Source organism: Narcine bancroftii, chromosome 14 (genome assembly GCF_036971445.1).
Source record: "Narcine bancroftii isolate sNarBan1 chromosome 14, sNarBan1.hap1, whole genome shotgun sequence".
NCBI classification, from domain to species: Eukaryota; Metazoa; Chordata; class Chondrichthyes; order Torpediniformes; family Narcinidae; genus Narcine; species Narcine bancroftii.
The window spans coordinates 65,464,180-65,482,651 of record NC_091482.1 but is presented as its reverse complement, the minus strand read 5'-3'; the positions used below and the strand labels follow the sequence as shown (position 1 = coordinate 65,482,651).

At 45.8% G+C, this 18,472-nt stretch overlaps 1 protein-coding gene across 5 annotated transcripts in view; it reads right to left on the bottom strand.

Annotated features, from left to right (window-relative positions):
* coro2ba (coronin, actin binding protein, 2Ba) overlaps positions 1-18,472 on the bottom strand; it is a 99,817-nt gene that overhangs the window by 28,169 nt on the left and 53,176 nt on the right. For 4 of the 5 annotated variants that reach the window (XM_069910570.1, XM_069910571.1, XM_069910569.1 and 1 more), the window contains exons 2-8: positions 16,469-16,669; positions 11,867-11,983; positions 10,069-10,218; positions 8,327-8,491; positions 3,324-3,440; positions 2,297-2,401; positions 542-638 (exon numbers count right to left, since the gene is read on the bottom strand). In XM_069910570.1, coding sequence (XP_069766671.1) covers positions 542-638; positions 2,297-2,401; positions 3,324-3,440; positions 8,327-8,491; positions 10,069-10,218; positions 11,867-11,983; positions 16,469-16,669 — 952 coding nt within the window. The remainder of the gene's footprint in view (positions 1-541; positions 639-2,296; positions 2,402-3,323; positions 3,441-8,326; positions 8,492-10,068; positions 10,219-11,866; positions 11,984-16,468; positions 16,670-18,472) is intronic. The other variant, XM_069910573.1, reaches the window with a different exon arrangement.

The following is an 18,472-nucleotide window of genomic DNA, read 5'->3' as shown; positions in this document are numbered from 1 at the left end:
GTCGCTCAAACGATCAATCAACCTACTAACCCTGTACTTAGGAATGCGCACGAAACCCTAGCGGTCACAGGGAGAATGTATGAACTCCTTACAGAGAGTGGCAAATTCAAACCTGGGTCACTGGCACTGTCTAGGTAAACTAGGCCCAGAATCTGTGATTCCCTCCTTTCTGTTGTTCCACTCCATTCTCTTTTGCAACCCTCCTCAAGAATCATGTCCACATCCCGGCTATTTGTCATCAAACATAACATCTCGTGCTATGTTTTAATACACAAAAGTGCTAGAGGAACTCTTCAGGTCTCACAGCGTCCAGCATTGGGACATGACCAATGTTTCAGGCCTGAGCCCTTTGTCGGGGTACAAGCTAAAAGCAGGCGAGCTCCGGTGGAGCAAAGAAGGGCAGGGGGAGAAGCAGAGGCTAAACAGGATGGGAGGGCAGATGAGAAAAGCTGAGCTCGGGTCTAGTTGGGGTTCTGACTGGTTCCCATTAATTCAACGCACAATCAATTGTCAAACCATCGGGGTACATTTGCGACCTTACCCATCCCTTTCTGTGGAGCTGGTGAGCGATATTCCATCAGATAGTGGAGGTATGGCTTCTCAGTGCTAATTTCATAGTATCGAATATTCCCGTCACCCTGTAGAAAAGATGATTGGACACAGGAAATGTAAAATACTCTTTCTTTTTGAGATTATTTTTGTTATTGCTGATTTCATCCATTTCCTGCCCATTTTTTGCTCATCTCCTTTACCTCAAACAAATTAAAATTGTTTTTTTTATCTTGAATCGATGGATGATCTTTTCTACCAGACTTGTCCTGATGGAGCAATTGCTGAGGAACCCACTCACCCTCCTTACAATAAGCCAGTGAGGGTGGAACATTTGAAGGGTGACATCAAAACCAGGAGGAGGTCATTCCACCCTTAAGCCCTGGATGCTTAGTATGCTTGATACATCAGCACCTTTACACAATCATAACTACCTGTTTCTAGCATCTAACCCTCACTCACAGGCAACCCGAGGGGGTGCAGACCACACCGGGTGACTGTCTATAAAATGTATGTTCAGTGTTTAAGCAAAATTTTTTTATAAAAATATCCCTTTCATTATTTATAACATTTTTTGTAAGCCCAGCTTACATGTATCAAAATACCTCCAAGGATAACGCTCAATGCTAATTTACCTTTTGAGCCATCGAATGTGCTCTGGTCAGATCTGTCATTATTACCCAATTACAATGACACTTCGAATCATGTGGTTTCATCTGCACGTGCCACCAGCAAGCGCTGTTTTTGTTGTTGCTGATGTTTTGATATAGTCAAATATATATAGCTGCTTTTGTCAAAATTTTTAGGTGTTTTAACTAAATAATGTGGTCATTGGTAATTTGTGAACTTGTATCAATAACTGTTTTGAGAATGAAGGAAAAGAATGAGAAAAAAATCAAAGGTTTCTGCTCAGTTACTAATAACGTAACTAATGTTCACTTTAACCAAGTAAAATGATATAAATGTAAATATATTTAGGCTGCATGTATGATATTGTGATTTAAAGGTGTAATTTAAATTTTGCTGGGTGTTTACCTCACTACTATTGCCATTACATTCAGTGATATACGGGAATTACAATTTACAAGTAACATTAGTACAAAAAAAATTTTGTATGGTCTTGTGTGGGGGTGGGTGGGGGTGTGGGAAGGGTGACCCCTTGAGTCATTGCACTGGATGACACCAACCCTAATGAGGCCGCTGCCCTCACTCCTATCTGCCCACCAATAGATTAGACTGATTGATTTGGAGAGACTATAATTGGCCTGAACACAATGGTGTTGAGATCAAGGAAAGATTATCTCTTTGGCATGTTTAATACTGAAAGGGATTGATCAACAGGATACCGGGAATCTCAAACTAAGTCTCAGTTGCAGGAACTTGGGACTGAAACAAGCAGGAATTTTTTTGGGCTTCTCTACCCAGGGTCTAATGACAGCTCAGCTTCTGAGTACATTAGAGAATGATCAATTGAATTTTAAACATGAAAGGATATTGGGAATGGACTGGGATAGAGTGGAAAATGAGGCATAAGGAAAGTGGTCATAAGATGATGTTACACACTTGTGACATCAGTGGTTGCGATGGGATCTCCCACTCCCAGGGACACCTTGAAAAGAGCAGGAGGTGGGAGGAGATGAATGGACAAGACTTTGGATAAGTGGGAAGAGTTTGAAATGGTATATGATACAGTCAAACCTTGTGCATTCTCATTTCGCCTCCCTCTTCATGATTAACTGACCGATACCTTTCCAGCCAAGTAGAGCATGTGCGTATCAACGTCATAGAAAGGAAACAGGAGCCCCGAGAGACCATCGATTTCTTCTTCTTTAATTGGCATCGATAAGTCTTCCTGGAAAAGGATTGAAGATGAAAAGTAGTCTTGGATCCCACCCCTCAGAAGCACCAAAAATCATCCTCACACAGTGACTCAATCCTGGGGAAGTGCAACAGGGAACTTGTACAAAGGATGACATCCTCTCGAGTAGAGGAACGTAGAGATGCATTTTGGAGAAGGCCCCTCATTAAAAGATTTATTGGGTGGGTGGGCATCTCTGATCAAATGGGTCTCGGGCATCAAGCAACAATGATACCACCGATTATATTGGTGATTATGCCAACAAAATGATGTAATCAATTATATTGGCAACTATATAATCAGTAAGTGAACAACAATGTCTTCGAGCTGACTGAGTGGGTAATCATAAAGGAGAATTTCTGCCCAACAAACCAGGAAGACAAAACCACAATTAAGCACCAATGGGCCTAAAGACACTTTCTTCCCCACAGCCATCAGGTCCCTGAATGAACCCCATCACAGTGCTGTCATGGCTACCCAAGCTTGGTGCTAATTGACCTTCCTTTTCATTGTAATCATACTCTGTAAGTGCTCTGTTCTCTTTAAATGGCTGAATGAATGTTAGAAATAACCTGACAGTCTGCTTGCAGAAGAACTTCTTATTTAACAAAGTAATTTGTGACAAATTTAGATCAAAAGCAGTAGTATTAGGTTTAGAAGTATTATTAAATAAAGTATGATTATTTAAAACATCCCTTAAATTTTGAAGCATCCTTTTGAGGCCATTACAATCCGAGGACTTACAAATAAGGTCAGGTTGCCTTCTAAGTCGTACTCAGAATATACCTGAATTTGCAAATGCACAGCAAGGTTGGTGTTGCTGTCAGTTTAACTGCATCATGACAGAAAGTGTGAAGGTCACACCCACAGATCCCAGCCTGTGTTCCGTAATGGAGGCATGCTTCACTGAACTGACCTGATCCCACAAGGCGATCTGCCTGGTGTTCCACCTGGACATGCCCGTGGTAAGCAGCCTCTTCGAGTTCCCCAGGACCACCACCCGGTTTACTTTGTGGTTCTTGCAGTTTGCTTCCTGTGGGGATGGAAGAGATCATCTCTGTTATGTTTTAAACTGGCTTGCAATTTTAACCCTGCCAGGGAGGTTCACATCTCCCGGAATGAAACCTGCTCAGGTTTGAGGGATTAAAGGAGAGTTTAAGAGCGGGGAAGGAGTGAAAAGAGATGGGACGAAAGGTTGCTAAGCACCACACAGAAACAGTCATTATGTTAATGAAATACTGAGGGTTGGGGTCCATGAGCTGGGAGGTAGAATCAGGCTGGAAATCTCTCTTTGAACCAGCAAGGACAAAGTGAGTTTCTAGATGTAGTGTCGATGACTAGTGGTTCATTTTCAATGTCCCTATCCATTTAAATGTTGCACTCATTCCATTAAATCATAGATATAACAGATCCAGGACTTGACTCTTGATATTCACCATTTGCCCACGGACAGAACCTTGAAATACCATATACACGTGTAACTGTTGAATTTTGTGGGCCAATTTGTAGGGTAAAATTTAGGGGGGGTTTGCTATGACCGTGGTAAATAACTGCATTGTTCAGGGTATCAGGAGTTCGGATAGGCTGTCTGCTAGGTACCGTGTGGCAACTCTGCATTGGAGATGTCGAGAGTTCGGATGGGTGGGTGGCTGGGGTCTAACCAAGAGTCCGCAGTTGGGACATTGGGAGCTCTCTCACTAACAACTCTCAGTATTGTCAGTCAGTGAGTGTTAGATGGTGCAGATCTGGTTCCATTTTGTCCTCACTGGCATTCTGCACACTGTCCAGCAGGGGTCACTGGTGAGCCAGAAGAAATTTAGAAACCAGGAAGTCTGAAGACGCTGTGAGTCAAGATTCTTTTATAGTCCAGTAATAATACAGGAAATGTAATATTACATGAAATTTCCTTTAGTCCACTGTAAGGCAGAAAAAGATTCACCATCAGCCTGGCACCCTTTACTGTCAGAGAAAGGAAAGCAAAAGAGAGTGTCCCCAGAGTCACTGAGTGCCTGTGCATTCATCTCCAGCGCTCCTGAGGGCTCCGAAACCACACAGCCTTCAGTCGAAACCATCGGCAGCCCAAGCTCCTGATCCAAACCTCCGACAGAATCAGGAAGCCCTCAGTGCCCTTGACATCCTCTCACATCTCAGTTCCAATATCTGGTACCCCAGTTTACAGCAGCCCGCGGCCTGTGTAGGTTCCTCACTTCAAGTCACAAACAGCCCATTGTCTGCGTGTTCTTCAGCTGCAGAACCCCTCACTGGACTGTGGCTGTGGTCATCGGCCTGTGGATCATCTCAAATGGAGCAGAGGGAATCCTCCCGTTTTCAAGTCAAGTTTATTCTCATCTGATCGCACAAGTACAACTCGACAAATCAGCATTCTCCGGTCCTCAGTGCAAAACACGCAGACACACAACCAGACATATCACACAAACATACAAATGCAGGACTACTCAAATACAGGACAAAGTATACAAATAAATATTGTTTCATGCATATGAGAGTCTCGGAGGGTCAGTGTGAGCAGTTCCTTTGGTCGTTCTCACTGTCCGTGAGAAGAAGCTGTTCCTCAGCCTGGTGGTGCTGGCTCTGATCCTCCTGTATCTCTTTCCCGCCGGGAGCAGCTGTAAAGGTGCTGCTTGCAGGGTGGAAGGGATCCTCAATGATTTTGCGTGCCCTCTCCATACAACAATCCCGGTAGATGTGGGGGAGGGAGACTCCAGTGATCCTCTCTCCCACTCTTATGGCCCTGTGGATTGACCAGTGATCCATTTCTCTGCAGCATCCATACCTGCAGCTCTCAATAGAGCTCCTGTAGAAGGCTGGCATAATGGCAGCCGGTAGCCTTGCCCGCTTCAGTCTTCTCAGGAAGTGCAGTCGCTGATGCGCCTTCCTGCCAAGTGACAAGATGTGTGTCTACCTCTTCTCTTGAGAACAGAACAGTCTAGCTCAGTGACAGGACATTTGGCCCATCACATCTGTGCTGACCATGATGCCAATCTAATGATGTCATTGTTCCACTCCATGCATGTTCATGCTTCTTAAATGTTGCCATCCTATCTGCTTCCACCACCTCTCCTGGCTCCCACTCCAGGCACCCACCACTTTCAATGCAAAAAAAACATTTGCTTTACAATTTTTATAGGTCTTCAATGTGACTTCCTGACCTTTATACTCGGTACCCTGAATGATGAAGGCAGGCACCAATCACCTTTGTTATCCCCGACTGCTTGTGTTGCCAATTTCAGGGAGCTATGGATCTGCACCCCAAGATCCTCCTGTTCAGCTGCCATTAACTGTCTTCTCTTGCATTTGACTTGCAAAAATTCATCACCTCACACTTGTCCGGATTATACCACACAGGAGCAGCGTTGGGCTATTCAGCTGATTGAATCTGCTCCTTCATTCAAATCATGGCTGATGTATAGCCTTGAAGAAGGGCTCAAGCCCAAAACGTTGGCTATGTATCTATCTTTGCTTGACCTGCTGAGTTTCCCACAGTGTCTGCAGACTCTTATGTTTTACTTATGGCAAAATGTAGCAGAAATCCATGTACCTTCATCCTTGCAGGCCTGTTTATCTCTCCGTTGTCATGTTCAAAGTTCAGATTTATTGTCAGAGTACGTACACATCACATACAACCCTGAGATTTTCCTGCGAGCCAGGCAGGGTTACCACTTACTAGAAGTGCAAAAAAAACCTGTACTCAGGAAGTCACGTACACACGTAAACAAATAAAGAAATATCAGACCCTTCATGATTTTATGGCCTTCCATCAGGTCACCTCTAAACTTTCACTCATGTAACGTTAATATTAGAACTCCATGTCCGACTGATCTATATCCTTGCTGTATCCTTTGACAACCTTCCTTCCCATCCTTATCTCCACCTACTCTCGTGTTAATCTGTCAATTTACTAATCTATGGGAGCTCGTAATTTCAGCCCTTGGGTAAATTATCCAGGTACCTCTGTCTAACCTTGAATTATTATGTTCTTACATGGGGATAGACTGTATTATGCAGCAGAGGGGGGGGGGGGGGGGGAGAGAGGACAAAGGGAATATCTGATAGGGTGGAGACCAAATAAATGACATCGGTGATAGGGGGTGCAAGCTGAGGGAGCGTGATTAGGCCCTGTGAAATGTGGCAGATAAGACACAGAAGCAGAAATAAACTGTTCAGCCCATCGAGTCTGCTCCGCCATTTAATTGAGATCCATTTCCCCACTCAGCCCCACAGCCCGGCCTTCTCCCCATAACCTTTGATGCCCTGGCTAATCAAGAACCTGTCAGTCTCTGCCTTAAGTACGTCCAAAGACTTGATGCCCACCAGGGTCGGCGCCAGGACAAATGTTAGAGGAGGGCATTGGGGTAACCGGGTGGGGCACTGTCAACAGTTGTAAACTCGCCCAGGGGATGGGGTGGGGGGTGGGGGCTACCTGTCAACCGGACGTAAACCTCCTCCGTCCTTCTGACGTAGCAGTCGAAAGCGCTGCTTTTATTGTGTGGAGAATCTCTAGCGTGGACACTAGTGATACTTGACGCACTCTAGTGACACGGGTGGGGGGGGGGGGGAGGTAGGGATGGCCGCGAGGGTAAAGAGGCACAGCACCTCGCAAGGGGGGGGACCATGCCCACAAATGCCCCCTTACCTTTGGCGCCGACTGTGACCTCCACAACCGCCTGTGGCAACAAATTTCACAGATTCACCACCCTCTGGCTGAAGAAATTCCTAAGCATCTAAATTCGAAGTGGACACCCTTCAGTCCTGAAGTTGTGCTCTCTTGTCCTAGACCCGTGGCTCTGAACCCTCTTTTCTCTCCACTCACCTTATGTAATCCCTAACTAATTACAGAACACCTATGGCATCCTTGAGAACCACTGTCCTAGACACTTCATGGGAAACAACTTTTCTGTAACGACTCTGTCCATACCTTTCAACATTCAAAATATTGCAAGAGATTCTCCCTCATTCTCCTAAATCCAACAAGTCCAGGCCAAGAGCTGTCAAACACTCCTCCTATGTTAACCCTTCCATTCCTGGAATCATCCTTGTCAACCTCCTCTGAGCCCACTCTAACCTTTCTAAAAAGAGCAGCCCCAAACTGCTCACAATACTCCAACAGGGTTAATCTTTATCTAGTACCTAGATCAGTCCAAGAGGAAGATAAAGGAAAGTAAAGGAGAGAAGTTCTCCACTCATCAATCCACCTTTTCAGTGCCTCGTTTTTCAATGATACTTCCTTGCGATAAAAATAAAGGTATTAAAACATAAACTGTGAGCCCGGATAAAAGTGACTTTGAAGCTTGACTCTATATTGGACCACATTGTAAGATCATAAAAATTTGACACGGGAGAACTATCAAGTCCACAAGGTGTTGCCAAGGAGATCTCACTGCCGAAAGGGAACATCTTAACAAGTAAATATTTATTCTTCTTATTTGCTCTTTTCTGGCAATGCACAAGAGCCCATGTCACCGCGCGCTTTATCCCTCACTCACAAAAGGACTCTCACCTCTGAGGCAAAGTAAGTAGGAACTGAAACTCGGCCCTCAGCTGGCCAAGCTGCGTCTGTGGGAAGAGGCACAGAGACAGGCTGACCTGACCAGTTGACTTTTGTTTCTCTTCCCACAGAAGCTGCCTGATCGGCTGATAATTACCAGCATCTGAGGGGTGTTTTTTTTGTTGTCCAGGCAAGGTACTGGGGCCTGCCTTATCTGTCTTCCAAAGAGGAAGGGGAAATGAAAGAATATAAGCAGCGCTCAGGAAACAACAAAAGAAGTGAAAGATCTAATAAGCGAGGGGTGCTCTGACTGCCTTAGTTGTGCTAGTTCTGTGCGCCCCTCCTGCCTGTCACTCACACCAGGTCAAGAGCAAGCCAAGCATGGCCTAGCACAGCAGGGTGAAACACCTTACCTGCAGTACTTTACCAGACCGAGGCTCAATGACCCTCAGCTTCTTGTCTTTGCACGTGGTGGCAAAGAGGCTTCCGTCTGTGTTAAATGACATGCAGAGGATGACGTCGTTGTGGCAATCTATCATCTTCACCGGCTCACCAGTGTCCAGGTTCCAGATCAGGATCTGAGGAGGATAGAGTCGTTACATGAGAGACTGTGTCTTCACTTTCCTGAGTGTTGCCCTTTGCTCTGGCCAAACTGATCTCTCTCTGTAACATCCACCAGAGAAGGCAGATGTCTCATCGTGCTCTCTCACCAGGATCATCAGATGCTCTGCTAATTATTAATTGTTCTGGGGGGAGGGGGGGCTTGGAATCGAGGGGCCTAGGAGGGAGAATCGAACGCCTGGAGCTTAGGTTCACCTCTGGACCAGTTAGGAGACTGTGGCTAGGGAGATTACAGGCCTGTGGGAAGAAGTGGAGGGGATTCATGGACACTCTGTGTCTGAAGGGCAATGTGCAAAATGCTAGAGGACCTCAGCAGGTCACGCAGCATTCATAGGGGGTAAAGGCTAACCAACGTTTTTGGCATGGGCCCTTCAACAAGGTAGTCATAGAGTCTGCAGGCTTGCCTGTTGGGATAGATCATGTTAAATTTTATATAGATATGTTTTAAAAGGAGATAAATTGTGGCAAGTTTTTTTTAAGCGTAGATCACATACAAACACTTCAAAACAGATCTCATTTAAAATGCCAGAGCCCTGCTCAAGCCAGACAGTCCAGGCTCCAGGTGCCTTTGCAAAAACTTGGAAGAACACCTATAAGGACCTACTTCACAAGTAGGTGTTAATTGGAAACGCTGTGGAGTAATGGAAAGCAACAGACGAACGACTCAGAAAATTGGGTCTAGTGGCGTAGTCTGAGTGCAATTGGCTGTTCGAAGAGGGGTCATGTGCTTTTCTCTGAGAGCGAGAGAGAGAGAGAGAGAGAATTCAGTTCTACACTTTGGCAGCAGCAGCTGGGACTGGAACAGGACAAGCTGGTGGAAAAACCCCATTTGGAAGACAGGTTGTGAGTTCTTAGTTCAGCCTGTTCAAAGCCCTTGTGGTCCATTCAAGAGGAGAGAACTGGCTGCATAAATAAATGCATGAAAAAAAGGAATTCTGTGGTGATCTGAAAGAAAGAGGCTATTATCTGGAAAACCCTGATGGGGCAAATTTCTTCGGCAAGACACTGAAGTGGCTGATTGGAAGGTATCAGTTTGTGTCCAATGAACAACAAATATCTTTCTGAAAACCGACAACAACCTTCCTGAGTGATAACTATTTACCTTTCATGCACCAAAGCCTTTGATTTCTTTCCAGAGTATTAAAATTGCCTGATACTGGTGAACTTAGAGGAGTGAGAAGTGAGATTGGACTGTGAATCAAAGAACTTTTCTGGATTTACACACACATTACATATACATGCACTTAGAATTAGAAGAGGGTTAAGTTAATAGTAATAAGTTAAAATTTGATCTTGTTTTCATGTTTAAAGATAATTAAAAGCAACTTTTGTTTAAGTAACCATTTTCTTGGAGAATTTCTATTGCTGCTGGGTTTTTGGGTCCTCTGGGCTCATCACACTGTTTAATACTAATATCTCTATCCTGCCTTGATCAGTGGCACCTTCTTCATTAACAAACAAAGGAAAGCAGATTTTTGTGTGTTTTATGCTCATGACAATAAATGGAACCTTGTCCTGTGAGAAAGAAATTTACCTTGTAATCGTACCCTGCGCTGAATAGGATGTTATTGGTAGTAGGGTGCCACTCGATGAGGCCAACTCTACGACTGTGGCCATACAGTTCCAGGACTGCCTCAGTCATGTTTCTTTTCAGTCCCCCTTCTGGTATCTCCCAGAGTCTCACCTGGGAGTAATAACAATAATAAAATATTGGAAGGGTGTAATCCCTCTGGAACAATCAACGTGAATCCCGTAATTTGCTCTCTTCTCCTCATCTCTGTCACCTCCTCCAGGCATTCTGCCCCTCTTCCAATCCTGGTCTCCTCTGAACTTAGTCACCGTGCCCTCCGCAGACAAGAGCCCAAGCTTTGAAACTCCTGCCTTGAACTTCTCCAGCCCTCTCTGCTCCTTGAACCCAGCCTCTCTGTCTAACCTTTTGGTCACTCTCCTTTTACTTCCTTAAAACCCAAAATCAAAACCCACTGGGAATCTGAAATTAGAAACAGAAGATGCTGGAAAGGCACAGTCAGGCTGTGTCCATGGAAGAGAATCTCCACAGGTTCAGCCTGGCCTTCCAAAAACTTCAAACATCTTTCATTGTTACTTCTGCTATCTCCTTACATGGTTGGGCACCAGAGTTCAAAAGTTAATGTTTTCTGCCTCTATGGAAATACAAATAGTTGTTATTGGTAATTTTGTGAATTTTCTCCTCCAATCCTGAATTAATTGAGAATCATATCACATCTGCTGAAATTTGTAGTGGAAGGGTTTTGTAAAACCTCTTGGACTTGGGTAAATTGCTCCTTGAAGCGTCGTTCTCTTGAGAGTTGAATGTGGTCAGTGCATTGGGTGTGTGTGTTCACTTGAAAGAATGGCAGAGACTCTGATCTCTCCCTGGATATCCCCTGTTTCCATGACATGGTGCTGCACAGTAAGATTCCACGTTGAGGGAAGAGTGAAGGGATACGTAGCCTCAGCAACTGAGACTGGGATCATGGTGATCCCCGCCTGGTGGAACAAAGACGTGGACCCTGAACCTGCTTTCCTGCTCACCACAATCTTGGGCAAAGTGGGTCAATTTGGCCTGTCTGAGAGGGAGTGCGGGGAGAGGGGTACAGGGGGGAAAGAGGAGAGTGGAGAGAAGCGAGACAGGAAAGGAGCAAGGGTAGAGGGAAAAGAGGAGAGAGGCAAGGGGGAGGAGGGTGAGAGAGAAAATAGGGTAATAGAGGAGAGGGGAAGGGGAGGGGAGAGAAGGGAGAAAGGAATAGAGAGGGAAGAGAGAGGGGAGTAGGGAGACAGGAAAGGAGTAAGGGTAGAGGAGGAGAGGGGAGAACAAGGAGAGAGGAGGAGGAGGGGAGATGAGGAATGAGGGGGAGAGGGAAAGTGGGAAGAGGTGAGGCAGAAGGGATACGAAAGGGGAAAGGATAGAGACGAGATGCAAGTTCAACCCTTGCTATCACAGGACAAATTGAATTCAATGATGTCTGAAAGAGAACCCATCAATGATGGGAACGGACCAACAATTTAAGGATCTACCTCATCTGGTAACTGGGGAATCTTAACTGAAATAACCTGGTGTCCAGTTGGGTGGGGATGAATGTGGATGGACCACAAAGGTTGGCCTCACAGATATAGCTACAGATCAGAGATAAATGTTGGGTTTATGACCCACGGATATGCGTTGGGAATTGTCCTCCACAGGAAGTGATAGCTTTATGTGTCTTTGCGGGGAGGGCAGGGCTTAGAGGAGTTTGCCGACATAAAGAAAGAGGGGTGTGTTTTTTTCTCTCAGTAGGAGTACAGTTCATACAATAAATGATAACATTACTCACAGAAGTGTCCTCAGAACAGGAAGCTACGATGTTGTCCACAAAGGGGTTCCATTTAATGTCCAGCACGTTTCCCTGGTGGCCACAGACCTTGGGGTAAAGTGGGTCAATCCGCCCTGTCTGAGAAGGGGAGGGGAGAGGGGAGAGGAAGGAGGAGAGAGGGTGGAGAGTTATGGGAAAGGGAAAGAAGAGATGTGGAGAGGGAGAGGAGGTGCAGAGGGAAGAAGGATGGTTATTCCAGAACCTGAATTGTAGCTTGTCAAATTTCAGAATTTCTGACCGTTGAACTACGATTATAAGTGCAATCAATGTATAAAGGAAACTTCACAGCCAATGTTTGAACAGTAAGAACAACAGGAAAATTACTTTAGCCAGGAAAACACTTCACAAGATCTAGGAGCAGAAGTAGGCCCATTGGCCCATCGAGTTTGCTCTAATCATGAGCTGATCCATCTTCCCACTCAGCCCCACTTCCCATAACCCTTGATGCCCTGATTAATCAAATACCTGTCAATCTCTGCCTTCAATACACCCAACAACCTCACTTCCACAGCCACCTGTGGTAACAGGTTCCACAGACTCTGGCTCAAGAAAAATTTTCCAAGTCTTTGTTTTAAATTATCCTGAAATTATGCCCACTTCTCCTTGACTCCCCTACCATGTGAAACCACATCACCACATCTACGCTGTCCAGGACTTCCAGCATCCTTGAAAAGCATCACAGAATCTTCTCTGTCCCTCTGTAGTAGACAGGGCCTCGGTTTAATGCATTGGATAGGATTAGAGGAATATAGCAGGTGGGATTCATGTGGGTGGGACCATCTGGTCCCAGCATTGGGCTGAAGGGCCTGTTTCCAAGCAGTGCGACTCTGTGACTCTAAATATAAAAGGATAGATAAATATTCATGTGCAGTTAGTGGAAAGAAAATAAGTGATGCTTCAATAGTACAGACAGATACGGGGAAGTTCAAGTGCCTGCCAGCTGTTGGAGAAACAAACTGTTCTTGAACGTAGAGGTGCTGGTCATCAGGCCCTTTGAAATTTAAATTTTAAGTTTAAATGTAGACCTACAGCATGGTAGTCTTGTACTGCCAGACTGAGACCACCCACAAATTGAAGGAACAACACCTCATCTTCTGTCTGGGCACCTTCCAACCGGATGGGATTAACATCGACTCCTCTAGTGTCCGATAAGAAACCCCTCCTTCTGTTACCCTGTCTCCTTCCCTTGTTCTCTCTCTCTCCCCTCTTTTCCTTCTGTTGCCCTCACAGAACCAAAAATCAATACTCACCTCTCCTCTTATTTTACCCAATTAACACATTTTGGTTGTTGGTCTGGACTCCTCCACCTCCCATTCTTTTCCCTTTCTCTCTAGTCATTAATTAAGATGCCTATCTGCTTTTTAATCATACCTTGAAGAAGGGCTCAGGCCCGAAACGTCAGTTATGTATCTTTACCTCCTATGGACGCTGCAAGACCAGCTGTGTTTGTCCATGCTGTGTTTTCATGCTATTTCCACAGGGTGGTGCTGTTGGCCCTAGTGATCATGTGATTTTTATTCTCATTTGGCCTAGAGGTGGCACTGCAGGCCACCTGAACCAAAGTAGGCAAGACTTTTGACCATACCTGGGCTGAATTCCAGCTAAGCAGATAGTCCCTCCGTGGCAGAACCTGCCTGGACTGCCTCCCTGTAGCGCAAATAAAAGCTTTCACGACTAGAAGGAGAACATATGCTTTTATTAGCTTATAACTGAGGGTATAATTGGTCTTCAGAAGGGCTCAGGGTTTAGGCGGGAAAGTGGGGTTATTTATGGGTAGAGGGGGCGAAGCCAGCCATCAGTATAACACACCACCAGTGAATTTCATGCCATACACAAACCCAGCAGGTCACACAGCATCTAGAGGAAGTAGCCATAACTTGACATATACACCTGCGTTTTGCTCATATCTCAACACAGGGCCCCAGGCCTGTGCGATCTGATGAGTTTCTCCAGCACGTTTGAGAAAATTATACAGGAAAAGAGCCCCTGTCCCTGTACTCCGATGTTTCTGGCATTCTATAATGTTGCTCTGGAGTCATTAAGCCATGAATTTGTGTCTCCTTGCTGTAGAATTTATTTTAGTCAAATTATTTTCCAGGGTACCTGCATATTGTCCACAGTAGCAGGGTCGGCGCCGGGAGGTGGGGTGGTGTTCATGGGCATTGCCCCCTCAAACGAGGAATTGTGACCCCCCCACCTGCTTGTGGCCTCCCCCCCCCCCCCATGAGATATTGTAACCCGCAGCCTAACGTCACTAGCATCTAGCAGTCTCCAGTCGAAATAAGCTTCGCCAGAGGGAGGGAGGGGGAAGGCGGTGGTGCCTGGGATGGCACGGTGCATGCACATTGTCCACAGTAGTAAAGGAATGTTTTTATATTTGAAGTTTGCCCCATCTGCTCTATTCTCACACCATCAGGACCCTGTCACATGGTGCTGACAGCTGTGCCCCCCGCACTGTCTGAACCCTGGACAGGGATCCAGCTGCAGTTGGTCTGAGATAACTTTTGCCAAACTCACAAAGAACATTTACTCTGAGAGAAGAAGCTGCCGATCTGTTATTGCAAACCTTTGTGGGTCAAAGTGCAAAGTTCAGATTTATTGTCAAAGACATACATGGCATCATGTACAACCCTGAGATTCTTTCTCTTTCGGGCCAGGCAGAATTTCTACTTATCAGTAGTGCAAACAAAAAACTGTTCTCAAGAACAGAAACGTACACAAAAGAGAGAAATATAAACAAGAGGGAAGTGTGCAAGACAGAAAATAAATATTCAATATTAAATAACGTGGAAAGTGAGAGTCCTTAAATGAGTCCCTGATTAAGTTTGTGTTGAGGAATCTGATGGCGGAGGGGGAACAGCTGTTCCTGAACATGATGGCAGCAGCGAGAACAGAGTGTGTGCTGGGTGGTGTGGATCCTTGATGATTGCTACTGCTCTCCGATGGCGGCAGCAGAAGATCTGTACACAGGTGAGGCTGACGTGCGATTGGTCCTTGTAGGTCACGCGGATGGGCCTTGTATTGAAAAGGCCCACCACATGGAGCCTCTCCCTCTCTCTTTGCTGCTCCTTCTAGACCAGTGGTTTCAAACCACCCCCCTAAACTTACATTCCACTTTAACTAATCCCTATCCCATCGGTGCTCTGTGATTAGTAAGGGATTGCTTAAGGTGGGATGTGAGTGGGAAGGGAAGGTTGAGAACCACTGCTCTAGATCCAATTGTTACAGAAATATATTTTGCTTGAGAAAAATTGTCCTTGGCCCATTTCCTTTGGAGTTATGAAACCGTGCACATAACAAGTCAATTAAGTACGAATAAAACAGTGGTTTTCAAACCGCTTTCTTTCCACTCACATACCATGCTGAGCTCCAGGTTGCGGGACATGGCAGCTCTGAAAGGCTTCACTAGTTCCAGCACCCCTACCAAGAAGACAAGCCCCTTTCACACTTGCCAGTGATCCCAGGAATCAAACAGCAATCGGCCTTTAAAGTGGCAAGTGTGAAAGCAAAATCTGCTCCACGGGCCATCTTCGACATCTGATGCTCCCGTTGTGGTCTCCCCTACATCGGAGAGACTGGGGACAGACTGAGAAATCGCTTTGTTGAGCACCTCGGCTCTCTCCTCCGCAATAGCGTGGGTCTGCCAGTGGCCGCCCATTTCAATTCTACGTCCCGCTCCCTTGCTGACATGTCTGTCCATGGTCTCGTGCACTGTCAGATTGAGACCACCCGCAAATTGGAGGAACAACACCTCATCTTTCACCTTGGGATCCGCCAACCGGATGGGATCAACATCGACTTTTCCAGTTTTGTTAAACCTCCCCCCTTCTTCCCCTTGTCACCTTTCCCCCATCTCTCACTCTGACACTCTCCTTTTCTCTCTCTCATTATCATATCCAATTAACACCTTTTATTGGCCTGGACTCCACCGTCAGCCAGCCTGGTCTTTATTCTGATGCCTTCCTGTTCTTTGCTTATACATTAAAGAAGTGTTTAGGCCCGAAACCTCGGTAATACATTTTTACCCACTATGGACTCTGCGAGACCGGCTGAGATCCTCCTGCATGTTTTTACTCCAATCACAGCATCTTTCACTACATGTTTCAGTACATTTTGATGAAGGGTTCAAACCCAAAACATCAGTCCTGTATCTTTATCTTTGCTATATGAAGGACACTGTTTGACCTGCTGAGTTTCTCCAGCTTTGCATTTTTACATTGACCTTTTTCCTGTTCCTCTATTTATAATTCACACAAATGCTGTTTTGGCTTAAACTATAGAGCTGTAACGCAAAAGATTTTAATTTAAAAGGGTGAAGAGATTCTCTGTGAGTTGGGCAATCATTTTGACTGAAACACCAACAATTTTACAACTAAAACTGTTCAATTAAGAACATTTCCAAGCTGAAAGAATTTAAGCTTTAAAAATAAGCCCAATCCCTGTTTAGTGATTCTTTTGTTTTGAGGTCTTTGTGACGATTCTATCCCCTTGAACAGTGTGCAACGCACCCCTATACGAGTCCTGGGTTGCCATGGTATATGCTGCCATGGAAACAACACTTACTTGTTCCAGTGGAATAACCAGGAAGGAACCTCCCCCGGCAGACTCGGTGACGATGGCGAGAAACTTGGGGTTGATGGCACAGAAGTGGTTGTCATGGACGTTCTTCGTGATGGAGATGCCATCGAAGCAGTGCTCCCGGCTCGCCGCCTTGCCGTAAACGTTCCGGAACTTGGAGCTGCGGTACTGTGGGCGCCATGACATCTGCGAAGAAAGAGGAGCAGGCCGGTCAGTTCCCATGCCCAAAATCATGCGCACGGACAAGACCGATAATCCGGAACAGGCCTCACAAAGGCTGCAGGCTGCCAGAGTCCAGCTTGTAGGGATGGGATCTGTGAGGAGTGCCAATAGCAAGCAGGGCTCTGGAAGAGACTCAGGTGCAGACAGCTCAGGGGGTTTGGAACCAGGTGGGAGACTTGGATGCCTAGAGCTTGGGATCACCTTTGGACCGGACAGGAGGATGTGCGACTATAGAGGTTACGGGGGCACAGGAGGCAGTATTAGAGAGGGTGTTGTGATCCACGGACACTGTGTCACTGAAAGGATTCTCCTTTCTTTCTCTCTAGCCCCTTACTTGCACCCCAGTAAATCAGTTGTAAAGTGTCCCGAGATAGAAATGGGGGTTTGGCCTTTCACACTAGACCACTCTTAGCTGGGACACTTGCAAGGGTCTATCCCCAACGTTTGGTCTGTTCTAGCTTTAATTGGAAGGGCCTGCAATACAATTGCCCGTTTCACCCTTGCCTGATCTCAACGCCGGCATCCGCAGATTCAGGGGATTGTACTAGGGTTCAAGGCCGGCAATCCCCGGCATGAGATGACGTGATCCGACGCCAGCGTGGAGCAGATTTTGATTTCACACTTTAAATGCCGATTGGCATTCGATTCTTGGGATCACTGGCAAGTGTGAAAGGGGCTTGTCTTCTTGGTAGGGATGCCGGAACTAGTGGAGCCCTCTCTAATGACGTTACAGGGAAAACAAAGGAAAAATCTTTTTGTGTATTTAGTCTACATTACTCATTCTCAGTGGGGGCTGTAGGCCTCCCTCGGGGCCACAGCACATTGAAGGGGGGCCATGGACTGAAATAACAAAATATTTTTAATGCTTTTTTATGTGGTCAGTAGGAGAGAATTATGGAAGAAACCAACTGAACTTGACTGCTACACGGGGAAAGGGGCCCATAAAATTTAAGCAGGGTTCTTCAGATGTTATAGCCATAAAAAGGTTGAGAATGGCTGGTCTATGTAACAATAAATGGAACCTTGATTTTGCTGGAGTGACAGACATTCCAGATTACTGGATGTTAATCCCATTAAAGCCAACACACTTTGAATTCATCCTTTTCAGGGTATCATGTTGTCACAGTAGAAAACTTCCAGAGAACCAGCTGTGTCAAAAGGTGCAGGGGAAAGAGGACCCTGGTGAATTGAAAGGAAGTTCAGGAATGGGGTCCTGTTAAATTTAAGGGCAGTGGGTGAACAGAGGTCCAGTGAGTTTCGAAGTAGTGTGGGAGCAGGACCTGAGGGAGACCTTTGAGCAAGCGTTCGGCCCGGGGATTTAAGGGTGCTGGACCATTTGGGGGATCTCGGAGAGCAGATTATTGGAATTTTACTGTGTTGTTCTCCGTTCTGGTGCTTTGGCGTGGATCTGACACAAGACACCCAGCTCCCTCGTCGAAATGCCACATCTCCTGAGATAACCAGTTGTTCCCATGGGTAGTTTGAACTGTTCAGCCCAAATGTCCTCATCTTTGAACTTGGTTGAAAACACAAAATGGACTAGTTCCTTCTCTGGCACCTCAGGGGAAGGCTAGTTTACACCTCTTGGTCCAAATTCATTGAGAGCGGGATCGAATTGCCATAAAGGCTTATCTATCTAAATTTAAATTTAGACATACAGCACGGTAACAGGCCATTTCGGCCCATGAGTCCGTGCTGCCCAATTACACCCCATTCACCTACACCCCTGGCACATTTCAAATGGTGGGAGGAAACCGGTGCCCCACC